This window comes from Ailuropoda melanoleuca, chromosome 1 (genome assembly GCF_002007445.2).
Source record: "Ailuropoda melanoleuca isolate Jingjing chromosome 1, ASM200744v2, whole genome shotgun sequence".
Taxonomy (NCBI): domain Eukaryota; kingdom Metazoa; phylum Chordata; class Mammalia; order Carnivora; family Ursidae; genus Ailuropoda; species Ailuropoda melanoleuca.
Window position 1 is genome coordinate 37,732,089 of NC_048218.1, and position 15,652 is coordinate 37,747,740.

Below are 15,652 nucleotides of genomic sequence, written 5' to 3' on the forward strand. Positions count from 1 at the left end.
TTTTAACAGGACCACTCTGTCTTCTCTTGAAGGACAGTTGGAAGAAAGGCGGGCAAGGACAAGGGGACCCCTGCCCTAAGAGGAAACCACCCTTGAAAGGATTTTACACCACCCTGGAAGGAGCCCTCCACCCTTTCCCACATGATAGGTAGATGACAAAAACCCAATTGGATGACAGGCACAGGAAGCGTTAATCAGATTATACAGCCCTCCAACAATCCCATAAAAATCCCTAGATTTAGAAACTCTGGTGGCAACCTCTTGGGTCCCCTCCCTCTTTGGGAACTTTCTACTGTCACTCAATAAACTTTGTTTTACTGAATAAACTTTGCTTTGCTGCCCAGCATTCTGTCTGGTCTACTTCTTCATTCTTCAAAGTGGCATGACTAAGAACCTCGGACACCGAAGGAAGAAGGAAAAGAAATCCTGCAGCACTATGTTGAGACAAAAGTGGAATGAGGTAAGAATAGAATCAAGGAAATAACAAGGTGATAATGATCCAGATGAGAGATAAAGATTCCTTGAATCAGGATGATTCAAAATAATGAAATACTGTATCTTTTTGGCTTTATCATAACTTTAAAGGTGAAGCCAACAGGATTTGGTAGTATTATCTGTAGGGTGTGAAACACCATATGCCAAGGTATTTGGCCTGAACTCTTTGTTATCCAAATAAAATTCCAGATTTTAAAGAAACCTTAGAAACTTTCTAATCAAGCCTTTGATTCCTTGAAGGAATCCCGTCTACAACAACCTGCTCCTCATTGAACAATTCCTTGACAAGGAACTTAATAAAGCACAACACTCATCCCATTTTAGAATAGCTCTGGTTTTAAGAGCTCTTTTCCTTACCATGAGCCAAAACTTGCTTCTATGTGATGGACAAGTGTGATGGACAAGTGTGATATTGTATTTTATAATAAGAAATAAATATTTGATCATTGTCCTGTTGTGGCACAGAGCTCCTAAAATCCTTGGAATTTCCTAAGTGATAAGAGTGATAAGGTATCTTGATATCCATGACAAATCCTCTGCAAACACACTTGACTTTATGTTAATGTGGTGACTTTTGGAAAGCACTTAAGGATGGAGGCAGGTCACTAGGGGAACCAATAATATGATTAGAGGGTTGGAAATTTTAGTCCCAGCCCTGCAATGTCTGGGGAATAGGGATGAGTTGGAGATGGAGTTCAGTCATCACTGGCTGGTGGTTTAATCAATCATTCAGTGTAACGAAGCATCTGTGAAAATCCAAAAGGACAGGGTTGAGGGGGCTTCCAGTTTGGTGAAATCAGAACGCCTCTAAATGCAACTGTGTTGGGGCCTTGAACTCCAAGGGAATGAAAACGCCTTCATTCAGAACCTTGCCCTGGGGTATCTCTTCTGGCTGTTCATTTGTATCCTTTATATATTTTGGAATAAACCAGCAATCTAGTGAATAAACAGGGTTCCTGAGCCCACCTAACAAATTAATTAAACCCAAGGCGAGGGGGAGGAGGGTGGGAGAGGAGGGTATGGAAATTTCTGATTGTTAGCTAGTCAGTCAGAAGCACAAGTAGCAGCCTGGACTTGTGATTGACATCTGAAAGGGGGGCAATCCATAAGACTGAACCTTTCACCTGTGGAATGTCCCAAGTAGAGAGTGTCAGAATTGAGTTGAATTATAACACTTAGATGGTGTCTGAGAATTGCTTGGTGTGGGGAAAAAATACACACATACTGGAATTGGTGTCAGAATTGTAACAAGTAGATGAGAAAAGATGGAAAACCTGGTAGGAAGGCAGGTAAGAGAAGACTGGGGAGGACCTGTATTTGTTTCTTCACTGGTATGTCCCCCGTCCATAACATGATATGTGTCATTAGGTATGTAATATTTTTTTGCTATCTGAGCAATTTGGAAGAAGAGCATTCTGTCATAATGATGTGACCATGGGATATTAGTTCATCATTTCTTAATGAGATTTAAAAAGAATACAATTTTTCTCTACCCACCATGCTTATATAGGTGTCTTGATTTGGTGAGTTTGTTTGTGATGATGGTGGGTTTTTTTGTGTTTTGTTTCGTTTTTGAGGATGGTTTTAAAGAAATGATAAATACCCACGTATTCTAGTTTCTAGCCCCGTGGTGTCCTAAGTCTCAGCTTCTCAGCTATATTTAAGTGTACATGCCCTTTAAATAAGGAGATACAAAATATGAACTGGTACAGTTTGGTCACCAACTAATCAAAATGGATGCCGGCAGTCTGGTGCATTATCAGCTCATATCTGCCTGCTTCAAACTATGGGAGAGTCAAGCTATTAGAGTGCTGAGTTTAAATACTACATATTTTTATTTTGTCTTTATTGTAATGAACAAGCCCTGTCTTTGGCTCCTGCTGTGCACTTTTGGAGGGTCTTCCATATGGTTGCTGCTAAGTATTTTGGCATTTTCCCAACTGTTACAATTGGGTCAGTGGGGGGGATTGTATAGGAGCAATAAAACAAGGGTGACTGCAGCAGGGAGGAGTACGATTACTACGCACATAACGGCTTATTGCCTCTCATGCATTCAAGCACAGCTCAATGCCATTCATTACCACAGGCAGCAGGGTAAACTGCCTTTTGCCATAGAGTTTACACCAGAAAGCCCAGGCCTTGCATGCAGGGTCTAAGTGTTCTTGTTTACATTTTTTCCCATTTTCGTACTTCTTGATTGTCCCATAGTATATAGAATAATTTGAGGATGAATAAGACAATGTCATTCTGAGAAAGTTTTCATGAGCAGTTTCTTAGCTAAATTTTAGCAACAAAAGTAGGATTATCAGTGGCACGGAGGACTTTGATATGAGAGAGAAAAAATGGGGAAGCAAAGTCTGACTCCCACACTTACCGATCTTTGAGACATGATTCATAAAGCCAGAGGTGACTAATAGTATTGACATTATTACCGGAGTCTTTTCCCTGGCAGAAATGACATGAAACAATGGCTACTACTATTTTTATCCTGTGGAAGACAGTGTTTCTTAAAGCTCTAATAGATTGGAAGGAAAAAAGTTCACAGCAAAATTAAGATTCTAAATAGCAAGATAATATATCAAACTGAGATACGTGTGTACGCACACACACACAATGAAGTAAAACAATGAACTTAAGGTCTTGATCCAAAGATTGTGTTCTCCATATTTATGCTTATATGCACAAGTATTCTTTAAATAATTTATCATGCTTTTCCTTTAGGGGCTCCTCCCCCCACATTAAGCATGAAGACCCAGCTATATAGCATTCTAATAGGTTCACAGTATAGTCATGAATTTTTCTCGAGCAATTACAAGAAATCGAGATTTTAAGAAACAGAATTGGAGACGTTTAAACCAGTATACAAATATGTGTGGATTTTTTTTTTTAATGTTTCCAGCCAAGAATAGAAAATAGTGTTGAATTAAGAAAGTTGTTACCTATTCCCTTCCTTCCCCGCCATTCTCAAGCCTAGCAACAGGATTTCCAGACACGCTGGGTGGTCAGAGACCTGGGCCCAGCGAGGCAGGTGAACGCCTCGGGACCTACAGGGGCCTGCGCAGGCGAGTGCCCCGGAGATCGCTGACGAGTCAGGGCGGAAAAGAACGTGAACTTCGGAGACAAACACCGCCGGAGCACGGACCACAGCCCTGCAACCAACTCCTGCTCTTATGAAAGAACTAATACTGACAGCAACGGGATGGTTCTAAACCAACTGGTTCCGGGACGACCCACACTTGTCCTAAGACGCTGGAGACCCCCACTTCCAGCTTCCCCCAAACAAGGAAGAAAGAGCTAACCAAAGCTCATCTCTGTTAGCATGTCCCCACGGAACTCGCACAGAGAAGCTTCCCGATACCGCCGACGGTCTCCACGCTCTGCTACCACCGCAAGCCCCCTCCTGACACGCCACGCCACGACCCCGCAAGCGGGAAGAACGGGCAGCAGCCGAGCCGAGGGCAGAGGCGGCAGCTTCAGGCGCCGCAGTGCGCAGGCGCGCGCGCCTAATGCGCAGGCGCCGCCCAGAAGTGACTTCTCCAAAAAGTGTCTTACTTCTCGGTCACCTGAGCTCGGGGCGACTCGGCTGCGGTAGGCTTCGCGGATACCCGCTTTCCGCGGGTCCTGCCTGAAGACCCCGCCCTCTTCTCTTGCCTGTCGCTCCGCCACACCAAACCCTGTAAGGGCCTGTCCTTTCCCTCCCGTCCTTTCCCAGTCGCGGGTCGGACCCGGCCGAGTCGGGCAGCCCAGGCGCGGTCCCTGACCATGGCGTCTCTCTTCAAGAAGAAAACGGTGGATGGTGAGTTCAGGCCGGGCCAAAGGGGCCCAGCTCTGCGTTTCCCTGGCGTGTTTTGGGGGCTTCCGGCCACGATTCTTTCAGCTGTCCCTGGGGGCAGGGCTGGATCAAGTGGCCCCACAGGTGACCGCTCTCGTGCGTCACTTCTCTGCTTCCCCATCTCTGCTGACTCGCCACACCTCAACCTCACCTGAGTAATTTGGCTGCTTCTCTCGGTTTAACACACATACACCACCTTTACCGGCCCTCTTCACCCCCGCCCCCGCCACGTTTTTCCTTTAGCGAGACCTTGAGCATTTCGAGGAGACAGGATGCGGCTGACCCTTGAGTGTCATTAGACGGTGATTTGATGAATTTCTTGTTGGTTTCGTCTGTTGGTTTGTTGTTCCCTTAGTTCGGAGCTGTACTACTTAAGGCGTACAAACAGGAAAACTGTATTCAGCTGGAGGAGGGGATAACAGGCTCCAGTTACAAAATGAACCTGGGTCTTGGTCGGCTTTCCCTTAAGAATATCCTGTCAATAGAGATGTGAAACAACTGCTGCTTTACTGACTCCAGGAAAAATATATAAGAAACCTAAGGGAAGTGCCTTGGGTTTAGTTTTCATAATGTATTTTTCCTTCCCTGTGATTATCTTTTGCTATCTGAAGTAAGAGATGTATTATGTATTATCTGCATAGAAGTTTACATTTTTTACAATAACTTGCATTGTTTCAAACATGTAGCTCAATGTCACCTTAAGGGGAAAAAGAGGAGTGTATAGAAATACACAAATTGGTGTTTATAAGCAATTACTGTAATGTGTATATAACACTGATTAATTACTCTTGATATTTTCATTGACTGCCACCAGGAATCGAATTCATTCAAGTTAATTAAAAATTGTGTTTCCTATTACATGTTGAGTCTAGGTTGCTGTTGGTTCAACCAAAGAATCACTTCTTTGTAAGGGTCTAACCCTGCCACAAAAGGAGCAGTGGTAGCTAGACAGTGATTGGTACAAACAGGGTGCTGAGTCCAGACCTGGGGTAACTCCTTCATTCCTTTGTATTGACTGTTCCAGTGCCAGCAACATTATTTTGGGGAGGATAACAAAGACATCACTTTTATTTTGCCCCTCTACCCTTCACTTCAACACATAGTGTAATGTTAGGCCTAATTTAGTACACAGAATACATTTTTGCCTACCCTGAGTTGGTGGAAAAAAAATTTGTTTTTGATTTATGGACTTTATATTAACTAAGAAGTACCATTTACAGTACCTAGAATACCTTTCAAGTTGGTATAGGATATAGTAGAATTATGTGAGATGAATTTTATGTGAGAATGCTGTCTAATCTTTAATGTGGCACTTTCTTCACTGTTTCAGTGCCAATATTGTGGTTTCCAGTTATTGTATAGTACTTCGGGGGGGAAGGTTTATTTTTTTGCTTCATTTTTAAATAGTGAGAATTTACTAAACAGAGGAAAAGAGTTGTACCTTTGTTACTATGATGTTACAAATTATATTTTAAAAAACATCTTAACATTAAAGGCCAAACAGCTTTAATTGCTTAATATCTGTCAAATATTTTCAAAGACATAAATATCAGTTCTATATTCTCATCACTGTGCTTCTTGGTGCTTTTGGCAGCCTAGTGACTATTGTACTTGAAGTATAGAACAGAATAAAAAAGAGAAAAAGTGAGGATGTGCAGTGAGGGTATTTGTATACTCATTTGCAGTTGCGTTAATTCATCCAAGAAATGATGTTTTTTTGCTAAATAGATTATTTGTGAAAAGAAAGTCTTAAGGACTTTAGCTAGGAGCTATACTACTGATTTAAAGATCTATGTGTGAAATTTCTGAATGTAAATTTGGCTACCATGTATATTTACTATAACTACCAAACTGCATACTTTATTTTTTTTACATTATTATGTCAATTCAGATCACTTGATGACATTTTAATTCTAGATTTGTACTTTCATTATTCTGATACAGAGCTTTATTGATGTTTTTACTCCTTGTAAAGAAGGTGTTTTGTTTAGAAGGTGACAGCATTCTTCTTAGCAGTAATGAGGCTATATATTATGAAATGTATTTTTATGTATTTCTCCCAGATCCTCAGACTCGTTGATTATTGATCATAAGATCTTTTGCTATATGCCTTCTTTTTATCTGTTTCAGCAGTAATGAAATTCTGATATATAAGGGAAATATGTAACTGCACATAGATGTGGAGAATAATTGAATCTTTTTGTCTCTTTGGATTGGCTAGAAGAGTTGCATACTATATCATTAAAGACTACTGCACTTGTAAATTAAAAAGGGAGACAACATTACAGCACTTATTACTATTCAGAGTTATGTTTAATTCATTTTGACACAAAGATGAACAAGTCTCTGCAGTGTATACTTTGTTACAGAAATTAATGAGAATTGTACCTCAATGCCATAGAAGAAAAAGATTCCTTTGAATTTAAAATTACAATTGAGTATTTGGTTTTCCTTTTACTGATTTATAAGGTATACACATACACATAGGGTAATGTGTTTACATTGCTTTGGGTTTTTTTCCCTAAGTGGACTAATGGTGACCTATTTATTGAAACTATGAACCTGTAAATCAGGATGCCATGAGGTTTTGTCATGAATTCATAACTAAATATGTCTTTTAAAAGTGAAAAATTTTAAGCACTGTATAATTTTTGTCTGTTATCCTCAATAAAGGCAAATTTGAGGTCCTGCTGTAAGCCAGCACTGTGGTAGCATTTGTATGCATCATCTTATTTAATTCTCACAAAATTAGAAGATAGGTACTGTTATCATCCTCACTCTGTAGGTGAGGAAATTGAGATATGAAGGACTAAGTAATTTGCCCAAGGTCACACAACTTAGTGGCAAAACTAGGACCTCATCCCTTGAGTATTATCATTGATAATATTTTCTTATTAGAGATCCAATGGCACAGTTTAATTTTGCCTTTCTTTCTAGTATATGGAATTCTCAACTTTTGGTAGATGCTATGTAATGGTAACCATTTATCTGTGAACTGGGCTCTTTTTCCCTTGGAATCAGTGGTAGAACTTTGATTTTGAATAGTAGTACTGGAAAAAACCCTCCTTTCCCTGGTTCTCCCTTGACCCAGGTTTCTTAGCAAGTATTGTCCAGTCTCTTTGTTCTTCATGTAAACTTCTTGAGGGAGTAATGTCTCCCATCTCTATCCCCTTATTTCTCAGACCACCCCCAATTCTACAGCACGTTTGCTGTACATCTTAAGCAATGAGATCTTACTGAGATCATCAATGACTCCTAGATTGGCAAAATGGCCATTTTTATAGTGATCACCTCTTGGGCTTGTGTTTTGCATTTGATCCTAATAATTTTTTTAAAGATTTTATTTATTTATTTGACAGAGAGAGAGACAGCCAGCAAGAGAGGGAACACAAACGGGGAGTGGGAGAGGAAGAGGCAGTCTCCCAACAGAGGAGCCCGCCGTGGGGCTCGATCCCGGAACGCCGGGATCACGCCCTGAGCCGAAGGCAGACGCTTAGCGACTGAGCCACCCACGCGGCCCTGATCCTAATAATTTCTTTATTGAAGTTCTCTTTTGGCTTCCATGAAGCTTTAATATTTTCCTCAAATTCCTCTAACCACTCTTTTTCTTTCTCCTTTCAGGTTTTTCTTTTCTTTTTTTCCTTCATCTTTTCCTTCCTTCCTTCCTTCTTTCCTTCCTTCCTTCCTTCCTTTTTTTTTTTTTTTTTTTAACCCTGCTCCCTAAATGTTAGTGTTCTTCTTGGTTCCATCTTGGGCTGCACTTTTCAAAGTGTACACTCTTTCCCTCCATGATCTTATCCAAAGTCTTATTATTTTACTTATTACCTACATGCTGATGGATCCCAAATTTGTATTTCTAGTTATATTTTTCTGAGTTTCAGACCAGCGATTTGCTGAGTATCTCCACCTAGAGTTCCCAAAGTACTTCAAATTGAAGATTCCAAAAAGAATTCATCACCATCTCCTTTTAAGTCAGTTCCTTTCCTGAGTCTGCTCTTCCAATGTTGGCAGGTCTTGATTTTGCCTCCTACCTTTAATTAATTACCAAGTTTTGTTCCTGTTACCTCTTAAGTATTTGACACACATGATTTTCCACTGCAACTCCTGCTGTAATTCAGATCCCATTTTTCTTGCACTTGATTACATCACCTTTCTGCTTTTCTTTCCTGTAGCGTCATAGCCCTTAAATTATTCATCTACAGAGTTGCTTTGTGATTTGATCTACCTGAAACCCAAATCAGACTATGCTACTTCTCAGTGAAAACCCCTTTATTATATTCGTTGGTACCAACAGGATCAATGAGAGCTCTTTAATAAGGCACATACGGCCCTCCCTGATCTGGTCCTTGTCTTTCTTGTCATGTCCCTGAACATTTTACTGTCCAGCAGTATTGTTCTCATATTCATCAGTACATACCATACCACACTCTTTCTCTCTCTGACATATTTTTGCTTATGATTTCCTTATGCATAGAACCCTCTTTTCTCTTCCTCTGGATAACTTGCACTATGTCAGGAGTTTTTCTTCTCTGAGAACTCTTCTCTGATGCCTCCTCAAACTGTGCTAAGTATCTCATGCCTGTATTCTTATTTTTTAGCTTCTACTTCCTGACTTGCATTCACTGGAACTAAAGTAGATCCTTGTGCACTTCCAAAGTTGGATTATGTTTATTCAGAGTTTTTCCTACGTTGCATTAATGCAAGGTGGGAGTCTCTTCAGCATACATGAATGTATCTCTGCAGCAGTTTATAATTGAGAGATAAAAATTCAAAATAACAGTATTTACTAACCAAAAGTAGTGTTTCCAGGATCCAGAGCTTATAGTCTACATCCATATATCATTGCCACCAACCTGCAAGTTTAGACATAATTTGAGGAATCCTACTGACAGAAGAGGAGCAAGCTTCTTGGTTTTGCATTTGTGGGATTGTATCCATGTACGAGTACTCCAGAGTTCAGAATCTGAAGTTTTGACTAACTTGGGATAAAGCTCCTGTCAAAGGGTAGGTTGACACATCTGTGATATCTTAAGAGAGAGTAAAACCTACCATCTATATAAACTGAATCTCCTCCAGAACTTTTCTGCTTTCTACCAAATAAGATAGAACTGTCTGGTGCTACCTATAATACCTATATCTTTCCTAGGTTGCTGTGTGTTCCCTTAGTGCTGCTTATTCTGAATATTTAAAAACTCAAATTTTACTTGCTGTTTGGCCCCTACATTCTTTGGCCCCTACATTTGGCACACCAAAGAAAAGTCATTGAATATGGGATTCAGAAGCACAGAGCTCTCTTCTGAGCATTTTTCTGAGTTAAAGTTCTCCATGCTTTTTGGTATAGAGATGGATGGATACCATCCATGGATATTTCTGTAGGAAAATGTCTCCCCTTTGTATTTCTGCATCCCTAGCATGACCCCAGAGACTGGTATTTCTTTTCATGCTACTGTTTTCTGCCTTCAAGTCTGTAGGTCTGTGACACTTTCCTTTCATAGGATCTTTCCCTCTTGTTTTTACTTAAGTGAGAAAATGCTCTTTCACAATTTTCTGAACTGAAGCTGTTATTGATGATGGTACCAAAGCCTGTGTCTTTGAGGAACAAATGAGACCTAAAGATCTACTGATGCATAGCCCCTATGAAGACCTTCCTTCAGCTCTTGAAAACACTGATATTTTACTAAAAATAAATTAATCTGAATGAATTTCTCAGTATTCGAGTGACTTGAGATTTTACTGGGGGGCAAAGGGTAGCATTCCTTTTATGCTACCATACGGCTAGACTCCTATTTTCTCTTTAGTATTCCACCTCCTCCTTCCAAGAAAGTCCTGCTGAGTTTTTCAACTGCAACCTAGTTTTTAAATGGATGGTTGGCTCCCAGGACCGTATGTAGAAGAAATCTGTTGGCACAATCCTCCACAGTCCTGTTTCCCATAGTTGTTTTTTGTTCTTATTTTTTCTTTACCATGTATCAAAATGGGCTAATTAAGCTGATGCCATTTCTCCCTGATTTTTTGCTACACAGTTTTCAAACCCTGAGAAACAGATTTGCTCGCATATCAAATTCTGATTCCTCCCGCACCCATTCTCTCATTGTCATTTACCTCTGCCTCTCAGTACCTTTGGTTCCCAGAGCCAGCATTTTCTAGGAACTGACCTTAAATGTTTCTTTCTTATCCCTTAACTTTTGAGTTTGTACCATTTGCAGTTTTTTTCTCCCCATCCACCCAAGAAGGTGATACGTCCCCACCTAGCCAGGACTCCTTTCCTCTTTACTGTTTGGTGAGCTCTGCTACACCCCCTTCAACAGGTGGTTCTTCTGTTGAGTAAGGATCAGGATGTAGGTAATACCTGTTATCCTGCCATCCCAGGGCTGCACACCCACCACTTCCATTCCCGGCTGCTGCAGAGATTGCAAGTGATATCTAAAGGAGAAGCTCCCTGTCTCCTCAGGTCTCGATCTCCAAAGCTACCATGAAAAATGGTAAAGCATGATGTGCCTTATTTACTCTGTGCTCCTGTTTCAATCCATGTAATCACTAGATTTAGGACAACTGGTAGGCAATAAAAATGCATGGATCAAAATGATTTTTTTTTCTTTAAAGAAACACATTTAGAAGCAGAAAATATATATTAGACTAAAATTTCTGTCTTGACCTATAGTAAACAAGACCTTACAGTAAAGCACAAAACCCAGTATATGGTAGAGTGGATGCTGTCTAGTAGACCAGTGCCTCAGGGCTCCTGGGGCAATAACCTGAACTACCCTGTAAGCTTGAGACAGACCACCTCCTTTTCCCCAAACGAAAGGCACTTTAAACATATTTAAAATATAACTCAACAAATTAATGAATGCCTCTTTTTAGAGTTGATAATTAGTTTTTGCTTTAATCCTTCAATGTGCAAATTGTATATAAATAAGCAGGGTCTGGAAGGACAGCCATAATTCAAGTTGGGGCCTAGCCTCAAACCCCGGAAGAGAGTTCTAGTAAACTAGGCTGGACCACATGGAGGCCCCTTTTGTTTTTATTTTTATTTTTTGACTTTTTTTTTCTGTAAGCAGATAGACCTTATTGATTCAGAACTAAGGAGAGCAGAATGACCTTTTCTGTCTGTATCGTCTTAAGTCCAAAATTTAAGTTTGTGATCACTCTAGTGCATACATGTATGTTTCATTCAGTAAAAAGAGCCTGGAAGGCTTGAGATAGCCTTTTTTTTTTTTAAAGATTTTATTTATTTGATAGTGAGAGAGGGAACACAAGCAGGGGGAGTGGGAGAGGGAGAAGCAGGCTTCCCGCTGAGCAGGGAGCCCCATGCGGGGCAGGGCTCGATGTGGGGCTGGATCCCAGGACCCTGGGATCATGACCTGAGCTGAAGGCAGACGCTTAATGACTGAGCCACCCAGGCGCCCCTTGAGATAGGCTTTTAATGCCTACAGTGGAGCTGGCTTAGGTGGCCTTCTCTAAGTGTTGTGCTGGGTATGGGTGAGAAGAGGGTGGTGGTTGGGGTGGCCTCCAGACCCTTTTTTACCTCACAGAACAGTAGCAAAGAGAACATACCAGAGTCACAGCCGTGTACCATTGCCATTTTCACGATGTGAAAAGTCTTTATTACTACCTATTTTGAAGCGCTTCACAGTAACCCCAAAAGGTAGATGAAGTGCTGGAATATAAAAATTTGAGCATGTTCTTTTGCCTAGAGAAGAAAGCAGGGATGGACAGGAGCCAAGCGCTGTATCTCCTAGATGTCAGCAGTGCCCAGTACATGTTTCTGTCCTTGTCTTGACTCAGAATGAAGAAAAGGGAAAGCAGAAAATTGTAAGGGACATATCTGGTTATTTTAGTACTCCATTTTTCCACTGTATAAAGAGATCTATCAAAGTTAAAGTTCATGGTTTAGTTATCAACCATCTTTCTTGGTAACCAATAGAGTTTATTATACATTTTAAAGAAATGTATTAACTATGCCTGTAAGGCACATTCTTTTACATTTCAATATGTTTGTACTCCCGTAGATCACTGCTAAGTATACTATTTTGAGGTAGTAGTTGGCATGAAGTGTGGTGGGAATACAAATAAATAAAATACATGTGCTCCTTGCTCTTAAAGAGCTTGTAATCTTGGGAGGAAATCAAACCTGCCAAAAAATAAATATAATGGAAAATAAACTTGGCCTAAAAACATTAAAAGTGTCTCAGAACCATTCTCATATTAGTCCCTCTGAATTATCTAGAAGACCAAATCATTAAATGTGGATTTAACATAGGGATTTTTTTTTTAAGTTAGAGTAATTTGTTTCATAGGATATGCCTATCTTATATGAAGAAAATGTTTTACTGTCTTTTCTTACTTACCATAATATGTTTTAAAGTGTTATGTCTATATTTTAGTATGCAACATTAGATGCTCTCAGTTTATAGCTTAGAACTGTTTAAATATTAATAAATATTAATAGGTCTATTAACTATGGGGCTATGGAATATGCAGTAGTTAATTTTCTTTATTTTTCTTTCTCTAATATACAGTGACAGTTATGGTACATATAGTTACATAAAATTAAGAAAAGGGAAGTAAAACTATTTTGATTAAGGTACATGTTTTGGTAAAATTTCATGTCATGATATGTGTTTTCCCAACAAAGATGGCTGTATCTATTTTCTATGATTCTCAGACATCAACTGGTGTGTCTAAAAAGTCAGTCCTAACACTGTGGAGTTAGCACAGGCTCCACAGGTCCAGGGCTCAGGCCTACAAGACTGTCCTCATGCTAGATGCCAGTCACAAGTCCCAGTTGGCCACCAGTACTTCTGACTAACCAACTGTGAATTCTAGAGTCCCCATAACCTCCTCCACAGTTTGATAATTTGCTAGGACAACCCGTAGAACTCAGGAATAGCCAAATGGAAGCGAGGTTTTAGCGGCTCTAAGTGGCCCAGAGCTTTCCTGCTCTTTTCAGGCATGCAGCACATCAGTATGTTCACCAGCCCAGAAGCTCTCCTCATCTCTTTATTCAGGAGTTTTTACAACCCAGTCTTCAGTTCCACTCGCTTCTTCTGAGGCCAGGGGGTGGGGTTGAACTTCCTACCCTCTATTCAAGCATTTGGTCTTTCTGGTCACCAGCCCCCTCCAGAAACTATCTAGGGGTCCCCCTTCTTGAGTTAAAAGATATTCCTACGACTAAAGAAATTCCAAGGGTTTTAGGAGCTCTGTGCCAGGAACTCAAGACAAAGATCAAATATATACTTCTTATTATATATTATACCATTCTGATAATGAATAAGTATATATTGATGGAATTTTATATCTTAGCAGTCAAGGCTTTCTGCAATTGCTTTCCATCTGTGTCAATTATCTGATCACAATTTAACTTGTCAGTATGGTGGCTTCACTTCTGTACTCCTAAGGCTTTAAAAGACCCTCATCACTATCTCATTATTACGATTTCATTTCATACTAGTTGAGTTTAGGAAGTCAGTACACAAAGATGTTATACTCTAAAAGTTCATTTGTAATTTCATAGTTTTAAATATATAACATATTTTCTGTTGAAACAGTAGGGTAAGTGGTCATTGTTTTCGTACCAATTCATTGGCTTTGGCAAGATAGTGTGCTAAGTTCAGAAGAAGAAAATTGGGAATGTTGAGGATGAAAAGGCTGATGATTGCTTTTAAGCCTAGGGAAATGAGAGCTCTGCTGTTCGGTGTCTACAGATGTCAGAGGAAAGATACTGTGCACTGTGTGGACTGAATTGTATGCCCACAAAATTCATACGTTAAAGTCCTAAACCCTAATGTGACTATGTTTGGAGAGGGTATGTAAAGAGGTAGTTGAGGTTAAATGAGGTTATGAGGGTATAGCCCTTATCCAATAGGAGGGTGACCTTATAAGAAAAGGAAGGCAGCAGGGATGGGCACACTCAGAGAAAAGGCCATGTGAAGACACAGCAAGAAGGCAGCCCTCTACAGGCTAAAGTGAGAGGCCGCAGGAAAAACCAAACCTGCCAGCACCTTCATATTGGACTTTTGAGCTTCCAGATCTGTGAGAAAATTAGTTTCTATTGTTTAAACTATCGAGTCTATGGTATTTGTTATAGCAGCCCTAGGAAACTAATAAATTGTGACAATAGAATGCCAGCCAGTGCTCCATGGAATGTTAATAGAGATTTCTTAAAAAGGACCCTTGACTTAATAAATTTGGGAAATAAAGGGCACTTGAGTGGCTCAGTTAGTTAAGCGTCTGACTCTTGATTTTGGCTCAGGTCATGATCTCAATGTTCTGGGGTCAAGACCCACGTTGGGCTCCCAACTCAGCAGGGAGTCTGCTTGTCTCCCTCTCCCTGTGTCCCTCCTTCTGTTTATGTGTGTTTACACGTGCTCTCTCGCACACTCCCTCACTCTCAAATAAATAAATAAATACATCTTTTAAAAATAAGATAAGTAATTAATTTGGGAAATAATCTATAATGTATTCCCCCCTTAAGGATTGACAGTACATATTCACATATTAAAGAGTCTTAGAGGCCTTGAAACAAATCTGTTCAGTTTTTTTCAACTTTAACATTTCCTAAATATATTTGTCTCTGGAACATTTCTTTTGTCTTTATAAGCGAAATGTGTTACCCATCCAGAAGAAAGTAAGGGGGGGGGGAAGACACCCCCCCATTGCTCTTATATATATGATATGGTTTCCTATTCCTGTATTTAAAGAACGTATAGAGTACATCTCTAGGAAGTCCTGAGCATGAGCTGTCCACCAGTGTAACTTCATTGAGAAACAGAGTCAAAGGAGGGGAAATAGATGTCTTGTCAGGAGGAATTCTGGCATCTTAACTTTTATTCAGAAAGTCATTGTAGTTGATTAGTTATATTTTATATAATGACTTGAAATGTTTTTCCTTCTGTTTTAAATATTGTATATTTTTGCTGATGCAGATCTGTATTTATAAAGGATTATGTCTCTGATAACTTTATTTCTTGTTTGCCTAAAAGGCTTCACGGAATAATACGGTAGTTAAAATCAGAGGCCCTGGAATCAGACCATCTGTATATGAATCCTAGCACTGTTTCTTTCTTGGGCAGATTACCTCGCAGAATGTCAATTCCCTTCTCTGAGATAAGAGAGATAATAGTACTTACTTTTGTGGTTGTTGTGAACCTCTTAGTGTACTGCCTATTCCTCAATATAATTAGTTATCTTTATTCTGAGTAAAGTTATATGTTATACACAGGAATGTGTAAAAACAAGGTTGTGATGTTCCATCAGTAAAAGGATAATGGGCGTTGGCTCTGTTGTTGTATTATTTGAGGTGAAATTCACATAACATTAACC

At 39.9% G+C, this 15,652-nt stretch overlaps 1 protein-coding gene across 1 annotated transcript in view; it reads left to right on the plus strand.

The window, feature by feature from the left end:
* The first annotated feature begins 4,037 nt into the window (after positions 1-4,037).
* The window catches only part of CHMP2B (charged multivesicular body protein 2B), a 30,364-nt gene continuing 18,749 nt past the window's right edge, over positions 4,038-15,652 (plus strand). Inside the window, exon 1 of the mRNA XM_002921699.4 lies at positions 4,038-4,291. Coding sequence (XP_002921745.1) covers positions 4,258-4,291 — 34 coding nt within the window. The 5' untranslated portion in view covers positions 4,038-4,257. The remainder of the gene's footprint in view (positions 4,292-15,652) is intronic.